At 42.5% G+C, this 15,574-nt stretch overlaps 1 protein-coding gene across 1 annotated transcript in view; it reads left to right on the top strand.

Annotated features, from left to right (window-relative positions):
- ADGRG4 (adhesion G protein-coupled receptor G4) overlaps positions 1 to 13,567 on the top strand; it is a 91,579-nt gene extending 78,012 nt beyond the window's left edge. The window contains 5 exon segments of the mRNA XM_019667774.1: positions 3,036 to 3,120; positions 5,702 to 5,982; positions 11,493 to 11,594; positions 12,525 to 12,692; positions 13,440 to 13,567. Of these exon segments, the coding sequence (XP_019523319.1) occupies positions 3,036 to 3,120; positions 5,702 to 5,982; positions 11,493 to 11,594; positions 12,525 to 12,692; positions 13,440 to 13,567 (764 nt within the window).
- Positions 13,568 to 15,574: the final 2,007 nt, after the last annotated feature.

The raw sequence follows: 15,574 nt of genomic DNA, 5'->3' as shown, positions 1-15,574 counted from the left end.
AATTATTCAGGACCCAATTCTGTTATTATCATAAGTAAGGAATTAAGGATTGTCTCACTGGTGTTTGGGTGTACATCTCTTTTTCTGCCTATATTGCTCTAGGAATTCACTTTTGACCTCTATAGTGAGGAATTGGTTCACAAATATTTAGTGACCATCTGCTTGTATACTGTGTTAAATGCTGGATGTTAAATGCTGAGCTGTCAGATTTTAGCTTTCCCTTTATGGAAGTTCAAGTCCCAACAAATGCTTACTGATATAACAGCCAGCACTTAGGGTAGCACTTACATGGACCAGAAACTGTTCTAAGTGCTTTACATACTCATATAATCTTCACAATGTCTCTATAGAAAGGCTTGCCATCATTATTCCCATTTAAGAGATGAGAACACTGAGCCACAGAGAGATTAGTAATTTGTCAAAAATCCCACAGCTAGTAAGTGGCAGAACTGGGATTTGAACCAGAGAGTCTGCCTCTATAGTTTGGGCTTTTAACCTCTGTGATCTAATCATATAGCTTTAAGGTACAGGGAAAGGACTTGCAGTGTGTGAGAGGGTGCTCGGTCAGACATGCCCCAATTCTCACCACACTTCATGGCTGGCACTATCACTGTTGCCCTCTGCAAAAAGCCAGCAATGGAACTCAGCATGAATATTTCTGAAATTAAGTGTCATTCCATTGATTTGCTTTCCTGTATTTCTAACTGACTCGGTGAGTTCAGCTCCTCCCCCACTTCCCCGCTTTGCCTATTCAAAACAGATTTTTGGGTTCAGAAAATGTGTTGGACATATAGATGTATATTAAGTGGGATACATAAGATACATCGGAAGACATTTTATCTTCCACAGCCTTTCTAAAGACAGCAGCTTCCCAATTAGCTACACATCCTGTTAATGAATTCATTAACAGTACAAGCTTTCATTGGATCTACAGTCAGTGCTGTTATCTATGCTAATGTGGGGAGCAGAGACAGGCAAACACTACATAATCTAAAAAATTGTTTTAGTACACTTTGGAATCCATCCGAAACACAGCCAAAAGCAATCAATACTGTCCGCTTTACGCCTGGCATCCTTTATCTCTAGTCAACCGGAAGATTGAAAAACGTTGTGGAAGAGGCTTCACAAAAGGCCGATAACCCACATACGGCTAACGGTGAAGGACCTGTAAATAGCACTCGATCCTGGTCTTCCTTCTCCTCATCATCATTCATGCTCAGCTTCCTTTTCAGACCTTTCCTCCTTCATTTTCTCCTTAAATGTTGGTGTTCCCCAGGGATCACTTCTTATCTCTTTGATCTTCTCAAGAAAGACTAAGGCTTGGTACTTTGGAGGCAGGAGAAACTTGGGGAGTGTCAAGTACACGCATAAGCCAAGGCCAAGGCCTGAGTGGTTTGACCAGTAAAGATTCAATGAGCCACTTTCACATTCAGTGTATTACATAGATGGTGAAAGGAAAAATAGCTCAAGGTGCCCACTCCCAAGTCCTTGTCCCACACACTGTAAAGAACGACACCAAAACAAAAGGGAACAGATGGCTGCCACACGAGTTGTGGGGTTCCTTGTTGCTGAGGAGCCAGCTCCAAACTGAAGTTCTGAGGTTTTATGTCCTGCATCTCTGTTCAGAGGGAGCAGGGTGCAAAGCCCCAAGCCTACTCAGAATCTGGGAGGCACGAGACACTCTCATGACAGCCTCCCAGATGAGGTAGGGAGATGAGTGGGAGATGGCCTTGAGACACCCCCTCACAGGCCTGTTGTCTTTTGTAATTCGTGGAGGATTATAAGGCATTCCACCAAAATTCAGGTCAGCTGTGGTTCAAGCCTTGGCCCACGTGGATACCTGTAAGGTCACCAGGGAGCCCATGCAGAGTCATCCCCACTACAGGCGTGTTCGGGGCATTTAAATACTAGACACATGCAATCAGTTATAAGGGAAATGAATATTAGTATCTGTTTATGTTTGAAGGTCTGTCTTCCTAATGCTGAAACAACCTTTTGAAAAAGTTTTATTCCTTTATTTAAATCCCTGTCCAAGGCAGTAGATTTGTCCACATTTTAAAAATAACAACCAGTAGGGATCTTTTCTGTTTTAATTATTGAAGTGTCAACACAGTTTGTGGACCGCTTCACAGCTTGTGTCCTAAATGTGAGGTCTCCCTCCGTCCCGCCATTCTGGCCTCCAACAGGTATTTTTTTCAGACATGTATATCATGTTGGGCACTGCTAGGTGAGCAAAATACAGATCTGAAGGGATTGTCCTGTGTATCACAGAATAGGACAGTGGAGGGTTTCTCAAGATGCTCGGCACTCTGGGATTTGGACCAGCTTTTTACAAAACCGCTAAAATGTGTGCAGGTGTAATCATGGTCTTAAGTTAGGAGAAATACACTGTCAGAAATAAAGAAGTCATTTACGTTTTGCAAATGTGCCTGAGATTGGATTTTTAAACCCTGCGTCTACACTCACGTCACGTTTGACCACTTTGACTGAACTGATTGCTTTATTATAGTCTGGCTGAATTGACTGGTCGTTAACTGGTCGATCTAGTCAAAATGTCAAACTAGTAACGAGTGTGGAAACAGCTTCCCTGTCAGAAAAGCACAGAAGGCTGCAGCTGATTGCCAGTGCCCTTTGTCCAAGGTGACTGAGACAAAAAGATACCGGAAAATAAGGGGCAGTATTGAAAAAGAGAAAAAATTGGCGGCCCATCATCTGAGAAAAAAGGCTTGATGTGAACTTGCATTCTGCTGAATTAAATACTTCTATTGCCAAGTGGATTTTCGGTACTTGAGCTATTTTTAATAACGAGTGGGTGTTGTATTGGAGCCATTGGCATGCTGTTTAGCAGATCGGGGAACTCCTAGAAATGTTTAACTTGGACGAATTTACAAACATTTTGCAAACAATGGTATTTTGATGCCCGCACATCTGTGGCTCATTTAAACAGTGTCTTAACGCATCAGCACCCAGAGTCTTTGATCAGGGTCTTTCCCTGCTTCCTAATGGGTTGTCTTTGGCTTGCTTCCCCACTCTAGGGATCCCAGCGATTATGGTGGCAATCATACTCAGTGTGAAGAAGGATCTGTATGGAACTCTGAGCTCCACATCCACATCTCCATTGTAAGTACCAGCACGTCTGCTTCTCAGATGATGATGCTCTTGACCATGAGGGTATGGCAGGGTGTTCCCAGGCTGGAGCTTGGTCTTAACACTGGCTTCAGGGAAGATTCGACCTCATCCTTTCTGGCCTAAACACAGTCATGGGCACACTCATATAATGGTTAGGTGCCTGGGTTCTGCATGACCACAGGCAACTTACTTTACCTGCTCTGGAAAATGGGAATAATGATGTTTTCTCTCAATGTTGTGTACAAATTAAAATGATATTATGTATATAAAATGCTCAGCATATGGCCTGTTCCATGGTAAGTGCTGTGTAACTGGCAGTTATTATAATTAGAAAGCTTGTAAAACTTGGAAGGAGTTGGAATGGCCACTATGAGGAAATAGTGAGATTGGAAAACAGTTTCCACCTTTCAAAAACAAAGCCCTCTTGTGAAGAACACTGCACCATTTTCCTTTGTAAATTGGCTCAGCTTTGGCCTATTGTATTCTTTTCCTTTCCTTCCTTACTCCTCCCTCCCTCCCTCCCTTCCTCCCTCCCATCCTCCTTCCCTTCCTTCCTTCTTTCTTCCTTCCCTCCTTTTTCTTCTTTTTCTTTTTGAGGTATAAACCCATCTCTTTGGTTCTCTCATCCATCATTACAGAGAGTAGCCATTCACTTTGCTTTATCTCTCCAGAACCTTCTTTTATAGGCCATGTAGTCCTTTGGACTGCACAATCTCATTTCTGATTGTCTTTCATTTACGCATACCCATTTTCTTTAGCATTGCCCCTCAAGTACTTTTTCACTATAGATTTTCTCTCCCACTGGACTGGAATCAAATATAGGAGGTCTTGCCCCCCAGACTCCTCCATTTTTCACATTGAGATGACAGTTTCGAGGGTCAAAATTCTATTGCTCTTTCCAGCAGATGCCTTCTAATTATAATTCCTTGTTATCCTTTCTTTCTCTCCCTTTTCCTTTCCTTGTCATCTCATCCTCCATCTTTCCTCCTTGCCTCTTCTGTGACTTAAAGTGCCCCCATTATCTATGCAATGGTTATTCTTCTTCAAAAAGCAAAAGCAAAAGCAAACCAGAACAAAACCAACTCCACTCTGCTGGAAAATAGCCCTTTCATATGTGAAGTGGTTAGTAAGAGCAGACTGCTTTAAGAATTTTTTAAATTATATTTTGAAGAAGTAATACATGTACAAAATTCAAATGTACACAAGGGTAGAGGATGAAAAGTAAGCCCCACTCCCAACCCCCAGCTACCCAGTCTCTCTCCCTTGATGCAACTCTTATTACCAATAATCAAATCTGTATAGATATTCTCTTGCACACTTTGTTATCCAAATGGTAGATATACACTGTTTGGTACTTAACAGCATGTCTTGGAAATGATTTTCTATCCAGACATATAGCGCTGCCTCTTTTTAAAAGTTTTCTACAGTCTCCTTTAAGGCTGAAGATGATATTCAGGGAACCCTAAGCACTAGATGCTATTAGGGAAATTAAATGCTTTTCCCCACACTCCCTCCCAAGATACACAAACACACACAAACTCACACATATATGAAAGTATATACACCAACATGAGCAATATGATCACAAGAGACTTTTACCAGTTCTGGAAAAGAGGTCTCAGCTAAGCTGACACAGTTAAATTAATGAAGCTTGTCTATGTTCAAAAATCAGAGGTAGGGGTGGCTGGTTAGCTCAGGTGGTTAGAGCACAGGGCTCATAACACCAAGGTTGCCTGTTTGATCCCCACATGAGCCACTGAGTTGCACCCTCCACAACTAGATTGAAGACAACTACTTCACTTGGAGCTGATGGGTCCTGGAAAAAAACACACTGTTTCCCAATAAAAGGATAACCTTTAAAAAAGAATCAGAGGTAATACCTCCAGTAATTGTAAATGTTATTAGATAAAGTATCTGTTCTTATGAACCGCCATATATTTCTTCTTTACTAGAAATGTTAGAGCCATTAATCACCCCCGTGGCCAGTGTTGCCTTCTGTAGTCCAAACCTGTACCTGTGGTGAGAGGTGTAAAATAAACGTCCTATTTTAAAACAAAACAACCAGCACTGTTCTCTTTTGTTGCATTTTCATTAACTCTGATAATCTCACCATTGTTTGATATAACATTCAGAAAAGCCAGTCATTGCTGATGTCCTTTTACTGTGATATTTATCATGCAAAGCAAAATTTATCCTGCAAATAAAAGCTCAGGTTTAAGATGGGGGTGGCACTTTGGGGAAAATACATAATTTTTTTTTATGCTGTTGAGAAAGAGAATAGCCTCTTACAGAATTGGAGTGAGAGGTTTACGCATATGTAGGACAGAAATATCCTCTGGGATTTCTGGCTTGACCCTAGAAAGAAACCTGGACTGGGGCTCAGGGGATTGAGGCTCTAGTCCCAGTTCTGCCCTGGGAGTGTGAGTAAGGCCTGTCAACTTGGCTCACCTCTCTAATTCTCGGTGTTCTCATGTGAAATGAAATCGACCAGTGGATCGTCAGAGTCTCACTGAAAACTATGAGTTTATGTTCCTCTACCTCACAATGGTCTTCTCTGTTTTGTCTCTTACAGTTGCTGGATTAAAGACGATTCTCTTTTTTACATCTCAGTTGTAGCTTATTTTTGTCTCATATTCCTCATGAATTTTTCCGTGTTCTGGACTGTTCTTGCTCAACTGAATTCCATGAAATCCCAAATGCAGAAGACTCGGTGGAAGATGGTCCTGCATGACCTCAAAGGCACAGCGAGCCTGACATTCTTACTTGGCCTTACCTGGGGATTTGCATTTTTTGCCTGGGGACCTGTGAGGATCCTTTTCTTGTATCTTTTTGCCATTTTTAACACTTTGCAAGGTAACTGCTACGTGTTTGTACTTTCTGTAGCTAGCTAGACCTCCACCAAAGCTTTTGCTGCTTTGGAAAATAATCACACCTTTCAGGGATTCCAGGGAGGGAAAGATACTCTAAGTGGTCTCTGCTGTCAGTGAGTTGACAGGCAGTCACTGGAAACGTTAGCTAGATGTTAGGGCTTCATTAAATGAGCCCAATCTCTCTTATTCAGGGTTACAGAGAGAAGCGCAGATAGCTAACTCAACTCCAGCTAGTTGGCAATGTCTATATCAAACGCTGATTGGCAATACTTCTTACAGCATTACATCAACACATTTGCTTATAAGTGTACGAATTCACACTTGTGTTGACATTTTGACGTGCACGATCTAATTTCACATAGCAATTACTAGACGGTAGAAACATTAAGACTATGGCTACATCAGATATCCTAACATTGTGAAAAGGAGCTAAGCTAGGAAATAACACAGTGGAGTCACAGTGAAATGAAAGTGAATAGCAAAGATCAGTAGGACAAGGCAAGAGGCTAAGGTTCTAGTCTTGGTTTTGCTTTAAATCAACCTTGAAAAAGTCCCCACAGCTGGTTGAATTACATGATCCAAAGCTAATGGCTCTATAGCTCTTTAATATCCTTCCTACTTTCTGGTGAAAGGAACAAATGAGAATGAAGTGATTAAAGTAGGCCAAAGATGACATGAGAAGTAAAAGCTAGGGGCCTGGTTAAATTACCTCTGAGTAATTGTTGACTTCATTTTAACCTGATTTTGCCTATTACAAAATCTTGGAAGGAAAAGGCATACAGAGCGATTTCCCTGGGAGTCTCAAAACTGCTCTTCTCCTCAAGTTTGGCTCAATTGATTTAGGCTACTTCAGCAGGCTGTGTTGACTTGGGCAGTCCATTGAGTTAGGTACCCACTTACTGTTCTTAACTACTTATTCATTCAATAAACCCTTTTACCTGAGTACAGTCCACTTGTGGTACCACAGGCTGCTCCAGAAAGAAAAGGGTTCTACGGTCAAAGAAGCTTGGGAAATGCAGCAAGCTCCATTTTCCCATTTTTGAAATGGCATAGTATGCATTTAGCATGGTGAAAGCTCTGAGAGATTCTCTTGGGGGAAAAAAATACCTTTAAAACTTTGTTTGAACCCAGCATTTAAAAAACTTCAGAACATTTTGTCACTGTGGTTGTTAACCCCTGAGGAACCTTTGGAACTATGAATTGGCATGCAGTTATTATATGCCAGGCATTTGCAAGGTACTGCAGCGACATGGAGAAACAATCTAGAATAAGGCATAGTGTTTGTCATGGTGTCTTATGATTCAAGAAACCATCTCACTTTGGAGCAAAGAAGGGGATCCACTGAAACGTTTTGACCCACCAGATCATGCTAACCTTATATAGCCATATTCTAATTGGCTTGTGAAAAGACACATAGCGTGTTGTTCTTCCTCCACATGTCAGTTTTATTCCTTCTGGTAGTGAGGACAGAATTTTTGTGAGCGGTCTACCCCATTCTCACTTGGTTCCCTTTGAGGCTACCAGCATTTCGTTATACCCTAGATCATTGACTGAGGTCCTGGTGATGACTGTACACTTTACCTCTTGACAGAACCACCCAGCCTACACTGAGACACCCGGGTCTCAGCATCACGATGCTTTAAGAACTAACCAGCCTTGGCATAGAATGTTCACAGAAGTGGTTTAGGAACCAGGTGCCTGTGCAGATCTCTTCCTCAGCAATGACTCTAGGCTTCTTCTGGGTCACTCCTTCTGAGGTGAAATGCACTCACCCTATGGAAAGAGAAGTTAAAGGGAAAGCTGACAAAAGAACCAGAAAGCAAAACATTTTTGGAGCATAAAAGGGAAAGGATGTTTTCAAAACAGCAAGTGCTACATTCCTATGGTGGCAGGGAAAGTACAATAGTATCTAAGCAGGAAACCTACATGGATAGTAGAATCCAACTGGGGATCTCCTGAGGACTAAAACCAAAGCCCTGTAGATCCATCATCAACAGAGCCAAGCTGTCTCTGCCCATTAGGTATGCTTTATGTCAATAAGCACCAAGCATTCCTAGTTCCTAGTCCTGCCTATAGATAGAATGTGCCATCTTGCAGAGAGGGTGTTTTCAGAGCCCTGAGTTTCCAACTCAAGTCACACACACACACACACACACACACACACACACACACAAATAGTCAAAACAAGAACGCAGTGAAGCAGTGAATAAATTAGCCATTTAAAAGACAGATGACAAGTTTGCAATTCTGGCTGAAGGGGGTTGCCCTGTGGTCCGGTGTGAAAAAAATTATGCTCGTGATGAGCCATTTCTGGAGGAGGGATGCACAAATAAAAATACAGGTGACAAAAACCTGACATCTTCCCTCATGCCTATGCTCTAGTGAGTAAGCAGATCAATCTGTTATTGGAAAGAAAAAGGAAGGCTGTCATGCAGAGAGGGAGAGCTGGCAGGCAGCTCATTGGAATTCACAGAATAACCTTTAAGTCTGAGAACTAACTAAACTCCATGCAGGAAATCAGAGCAGTAATAGGTGGCTGTTGTCGTTGTTGTCCATTGTTTGTGCTAAAACTGCAGGAGTTTTTACCTGCTCTGAGACTAGGGTTTGCTCTCATCACGTTGCTGCACCACTGTCCAGGTGGCTGCTGCTCAGAAAAAGATGCTGGATTCATCACCATAGTTGTTTGGTTACAAATGGAGACAAAGCCCTGGGAGAGGAGGGGGGACTTGTCATTCCATTTAGCCTCCAGATTGCTCCCTCCCACCTGGAATTAGAAAGTCTAAGGCTGGAGCCAGGGAAACAAGAGCTTCCCAATCCAACTTGATCTGAAGTGACAGGACATCCTGTGCCTCTACCTGAAACTTTCCAGAGATAGAGAGCTCACCATTCCATAGAGCAGAGCACTGAACATCTCCCTTTCTTCAGTTGAAATGTATTTGACATATAACGTTGTGTAAATTTAAGGTTTACAACATGTTGATTAAATACATTCATATACTGTAATGTGATCGCCATTGTAGCTTCTAATCAGCTCTGAATCTTATCCAGGTCATCTTTTCCTGAGGGTAGTATAGTGCAGTGGTTAAGCCCTTCGGCTCTGCAACCAGACTACCTGTGTTCAGTCCTGACGCCGCTAGCTCAGTATTAACTCTGTGACTGGGTCAAGTTTACTAGAATTCATGGACTCTGAGGTCTCTCATCTATAAAAATGAGACTAATAGCCCACTGCCTATGGCCTATCCATCACTTAGTACACACTAGCTGTGATTTGTTACTATGTGGTGGTTCTGTAGCTTCGTCCCATTGCTGCTAGTTCTAACCTTCCTCCCACTGCAACCACACAGAACAAGCCTACAAGCCTAATTTGTCCTTTTCATAATAGCCCTTTTGGATCTGTGACTATAGCTACCATCTCTCCTCATCTGATATTCCCCACTCCAAGCTTTCTCTTATCCACATATAACCCCCAGGCCCTTTCACCTTTTCCTCAAGTCCTTCCCTGTTCTTGTTTGCTCTAAGTATTATTGAATTCTTGCATTTGTTATCATCCTCTTAAAGCAATGCTTCCCAAGCTGACCATGGTGCTGGTAGGAGGAAGGGGCAAACTGGGGCAGATGGCAGGAGACTCTCACCTGCCACAGTCAAGATTCTTTATTCCCACTAATGCCCTAGCTGAAATGTACTTTGGGGGCATTTTCTATCGACTCATGCTCAGCTTGCAATGAGTTAAGACCTCTTTGATCCATCACAAATAATTTGCCTTCAGGACAATGGGCCAATGAGGAGACAAACTGAAACTTGTATAGAGAACAAAGGTTTTGAAACTGCACTTGGGCCAAAAGAAGTATTTTGAGACCCAAGAAGGTGTTACAAAAGTTGCAAGAGGCTGTGAGAATTTGTGTACCAAGTGCCTTGGAGTTCAAGTCCACAAACATCTATTGAGCTGCCACACATAGTACTGGAGGCAAAGGGAGAAGTGATATAAAGATGAAAAGGAAAGATACTTCAGCCCTCGAAGGCGTTACAGCTAGATGGAGAGATGAGCAATACATGGGAAATAATATGGTCAAACATAGCAAATATTGCAAGAAAAAACGTGCTATGGAGTTCAGAAGTAGGAAAGACGAGTTTCAGTTGGAGGCATGGAAAGGCTTTGTGGATAAAGAAACTTTTAGCATGGACCATAAATAAAAGTCAGGCTGTTGACAGGAGTTACTTCTATCTATTCCACCACCGAACTTTAGGACATCTATTAATAATTGGCTTTCTAGGGCATTGTAATCAGGATCATCATGAGTCCTATTTTCCTCCCCCAAGGAGATATTTTAGAGGGTCCAGATGAGAAATGGCCAATATTGCTGGTAGACACCTTCGGCATCTCTGTCCCTCTTGAAGGACAAAATCAGGGCTGGCAGTAGAAAAGGAGGGCACCCAATCTGTGGTCTCTACACAGTGTAATTGTGCCACAGAGCATGTACATTAGCTATTTATTTCTGTGTAATAGGTTATCCCCTAAATTGTAGCAGCCTAAAACAACAATGACTTATTCTTTCACATGATATCTGAGGGTCAGGAATTCAGGAAAAGCTTAGCTAGGTTGTTCTGGCCCAGGGACTCTTATGAAGTTGCAGCCAATCTGTCAGCCAGGGCTGCAGTCATCTGAAGACTTGACTGGGTCTGGAAAATCTGCTTCCGGGAAGGCTCATGCACCCAGATGTGGACTGTACGCACAGTTCCTTACCGTGTTTCCCCCAAAATAAGACTGGGTCTTATATTAATTTTTGCTCCAACAACTTACATTTATTCATTTATTCATGTACAAAAATCTACATTTATTCAAACAGTCATGTCTGGCCGACGGTCTTAACTGGGGCTTATGTTTAGCATAGGGCTTATATTATGAGCATCCTGAAAAATCATGCTAGGGCTATTTTCTGGTTAGTTCTTATTTTCGGGGAAATATGGTACATGTAGGCCTCTCCACAGGGCTGTCAGTGTGTTCTCAAGATATAACCCTTGGCTTGCTTCAAAGTGAGTAATGAGAGAGAGAGAGAGAGAGAGAGAGAGAGAGAGAGAGAGAGAGAGAACAAAGCCTTTTATAACCAAATCTTGGAAGGGACATGCCATCACTTCTGCAATACACTATTAGCACAATGTGGGAGAAGGCTATGCAAGGATGTGAATGCCAGGATGTGGGGATCATTGAGAGCCATCTTAGAGTCTGACTATCACTACAGACCTGATCTCTCAAGCTCTAGGATGGACAGCAGCCCAAGGGGAAAACAGTGGTTGGCATGAAGTCTTGATACAGACCTCCTTGCCATCACTCACTGCCTTTGGGAGGGAGGCTAGAAAGATGAGCTCAGAAAGCCAGTAATGGCCCTGGGTCCCTTCGGAGGAGTATCTATGGTGACAAGAGTAAACCTGAGTCTGGGCATTGGAGACAGTTAGCAAAATAAACAGAAAAAGACTGACCTTCTTCTCCTGGCATAGGATTCCTCATTTTTGTGTTCCACTGCATGATGAAGGAGAGTGTGCGGGAGCAGTGGCAGATACACCTCTGTTGCGGGTGGTTGCGACTGGATTATTCTTCTGGTAAGATGCCAGTTTGGGTAAGGTTTTAAATCTTACGAGTTTTATAAACCTAATCAGATTAACGTGTCTCCTTACTTGAGTTCGTACAGCATCAGCATCAAAATGGAGGCTTTTCCATGTCGTGAAAATGATTTGTACTTCCGTGCAGAGATGAATGAAGTCAAGTGACGGATGTGACTTGGGCCATATTTCAACCTAGTGAAGCTTCTCTTTTGGCCCAAGTTCCTTGGGTTGTTTGCCCTCACTGTCACCAGAGTCTTGATTCAATTAAAAGAACATTGATTGAAGGCCTACTGTATTCCAGGCACTGTGTCACAGGGGCTTTCTGGCCTGTAGCCAACCAGGGGTTGAGTGTGTGTAGGAAGCAAAGAGTGATGGTGCAGGTGGAGGGAACTTGTCAACATCCCTAAGATGCCTGGCTAGTGGGCTGCCTGGATGGGCCTATGGCCCTTCCTGAACAGCAGGCGATGTAGTGGACTCTGATGTTGTCTCTGGGAATAATATCTCCAGTCCAGGCAAACTGATTTTCTATGTATCAAAAGTCTCTTCATCCAATTCAAGCAGCTTTACTCAGTCTCCATGCAAAGCTCCTTTAGCTGAAGGTGGTGCTTGAACTGGAAGATTCTGTAAGTAGCACGGAGATCCCACTCCTTTATGCCGGGCATGTCAGTAACCTGCTGCCCTCTGTGCCAGGCTCTAGAGAAAGCAGGCATCCTTGGTAAGTGAATTGGCTCTGCGTGTACCATACATTACAGTTCAAACTTACTTCTTATAACTTCATAGAAAATCTGCCTCCTCGAGGTACCCAGAACAAATACTCTGTACATTGGACATTTTCTTTTTTAAATGAGATTTTGAGGTATAATTTACCCGTCGGAAGTGTAGCATATGATGAGTCTTACATTTTTAACATTTTTGGTTTCATTTCAGATGGCAGCAGCAAGTGTGGGCTAAATGTTGGGTATAAACAGAAAAGACTGAAGGAAATCTTTGAGCACAAATTGTTGACACCATCCCTCAAGTCAACTGCAACTAGTTCTACTTTCAAATCTTTAGGCTCTGCACAAGGCACGCCTTCAGAAATAAGCTTCCCAAATGGTGAGGGAAAAGGCTATGTTGTCTACACTTATATTCCAGAGATACTGAATTAATGTGAGGCCACATACATGGTCTTGGGAAATACTTCTTCCTGAAAACTAAAAGCACATGTACATGTATATACCTGAGCCTCATCCATGGCTGAGAAAGTGTACAGAAGCACCTAGTAAACTTAATATGTGCAAATCTGGTGGGTTACTAAGCTAATGGAGGAGAGAAGAGACTGAAGGTCAAAATTAAAATTCATGTGTAATTAAGAACAATTGTCATAGATTGTTAGCACCAGAAGGAACCTTAGACATTGTCCAGTGCAATCCCCTCATATTACAGATGAGGAACCGTAAGCAGGAAAGGGAAAATGCCTTATGGACAGTCACTCAGCCCATCAGCAGAGAACTGGAGCCAGATCTCAGGTCTCCTGGCTCTCAAGCTAGTGCTCATCACACCCCACCAAGAATATCCGCTGAGCTGCACAACACTCTTAGATGCTCACCTTCTCTATAGGGAGCCAAATTTCTAGGTATAGAGAGAGATGTGGACGTGGAGATGGGTGTTGGGAGGGAAAGTATGGGAAAAGGATTTTTCTGAAGGCCTCAAGTGAAAAGAAAGGCAAAGGGGGTAGGAACTTAAGAACTCAGGTTGGTGTTGTGATGACTGTTCTGTGCTTCCAGTTGGATGATGGTGCCTCTCCTATATGCAAAGTCCCCAATGCCATGGCTGAAACTGTTCTTTTTGTCATTAATGCAGATGACTTCGATGAAGATCCCTACTGTTTCTCTCCCTTGAGTTATGATGTTGTGCCTAATTGTGTGAGAAGAATATTACCTGTGGAAACCAAAATGAATCCTATTCACAAACAAAGATTTCTTCAATAAATCCCAGCAGAGATACCCACTTCCGCTCAACCCCAGATTGGGGAAAATGTTGAATTTGTGAAGCCATCTGCCCCAACTTCATATTCTAAATATTATTTTGGAAGAGGCGGATAGTATTTAGTGAATATTAAAGTCAAAGTAATTCTCCTATTTATTGTGTTTGGTGTTTCATTTTTTAGATAAGATTTGATTATAGTTATGCTATATTAGCGGGAAAGGTCTATAGCACTGGAGATTCTGTTTCAAAAACACTAAGTTTCCACATTCTGAAAGGAGAAAAAATCAAGATGAGGGTCCTTACTGTCCTGAGAGTCGACCCTTTTCAGGTGGCCACAAGGTCATACCCCTGGGGCGGAGGCCAGGGGAGGAACTGCTATTCTGTTGGCCTGTCATGACAAAGAAACTGAAATCCCCATTATTCAAGTCATTCTTTTGATTGAAACCCCTTGTTAAAATGTAAACATGTTTTGTGAAAAGGGTGGCTCATCCTTCCACAGACACCCATGAATTTCTTAGTGGAGATACATCTCTCAGCCAAGACAGCCCCTGAGGGAACGGCAAACAGGGTCCTGAGGAGTGTAACAGGACAGGAGCTGTCTGAAGTTCGTGGTTTTCCCTGGGAAGAAAGCCCAGGCCAGAGTATGCAGGACAGGAGGGAGATGGAGATGAGAAGAGTCGCCCAAAGGCAACAGAATGAGCATTGAAGATGAATTTTGCCTACGTTACGCTAGCACGATAGGTGGCCTACTTAATCCCATCCCAAATACTGCCACCTAGGCTTCTCAGCCAGGCAGTTGGCTCACATTTGGCCTTGGGTAGAAATGAATAAAGAGATGAACATTTTGAAAGGATACACAGGCAACTGGTATCAGGGGTTGCCTTCAGGAAGCCTAACTGAATATCTGGGAGCAAGAAAGGGAGGGAGATTTACTTTTCACCCTATACTTCTTCACATCTTTTGAATCTTGTACTGAGAGAATTTATTCTCTTCAAGCAATAAATACATGTATACATAAATAAAGGAAGACAATTGCACCCTTCCAATGAGAAAGAAAGGTGAATTCTGGGGTTTCAATACCATATATCTAGTCCCCCATTGCACTTGTGATTATGTATGGTGCAGTGGGCTGTGGAGACAGCAGAGCTGGGTTCAAATTCCAGCTCTTGCCAGAGAGGTGACCGATTCCTAGATGTGAGACTTGGGGAAGTAATAGTAATAGTACATTCATCATAGACTTGAAGTGAGGCTTAAATTAGATGAGATCGATAAATTTTCTAGCACAATGAAACACAGTGTGTCTTAAACCCCTTCTCTTGCTAACCTTCACCCACTGACCTCTCGCCCCTCATGGCCCCACCTACCATGTCTTCCCTATGAAAGGTGCCACATCAAATCCTCTAAGCAACATTTAACACTGACTAGTAGACTAGAGCACTGGTGCCAGTCCCTGGTATAAAGCTCTTAGACATCTCTTTGCCCCCTCTGCCATCCCACATAACATAACAAAGCAGGTAGGCCCTGAGGCCCCTGCATATCTGCCTCAGAATCAATCCCCTGCTTATGGAATTTTGCTCTGATGAAATCCTACATCCATTGTTCCCCATAGGGCTCTATGTGTACTATTTTTGTAGGGAAAAATAAGCGAGTGAGTGAATGAATAAGGACTCACATAAATGGTGAACAAAGTGTTATGAATGTCAGAAAATGTCTTTGAACTGACAATATTGTCACCTTCTTTCAAAAACAGGTTTAAGGACAAGACTTGGGTGTAATTAGCAAATCTACAAATATATATCTTCTGCAAATGCTTCGATTTAGGGGATCATTTTTGGCTGTGAAAATGCCCATGATTGTATTTATTTTCAGCAAGTAATAGGACTCTGATTGTTCTGCTGCTGCTGGAGTGATGAATATACAGCCTGTTTCTAATGACCCGACATGCTGCCAAGAACAGAAACACTATTTTATAGAAAAGCTCATAATTCCTGTCATGATTCCTCTTGCTA

Source organism: Hipposideros armiger, unplaced genomic scaffold (assembly GCF_001890085.2).
Source record: "Hipposideros armiger isolate ML-2016 unplaced genomic scaffold, ASM189008v1 scaffold_505, whole genome shotgun sequence".
NCBI classification, from domain to species: Eukaryota; Metazoa; Chordata; class Mammalia; order Chiroptera; family Hipposideridae; genus Hipposideros; species Hipposideros armiger.
Note: the sequence above shows the minus strand (reverse complement) of the source record. Positions and strands in the feature narration are given on the sequence as shown.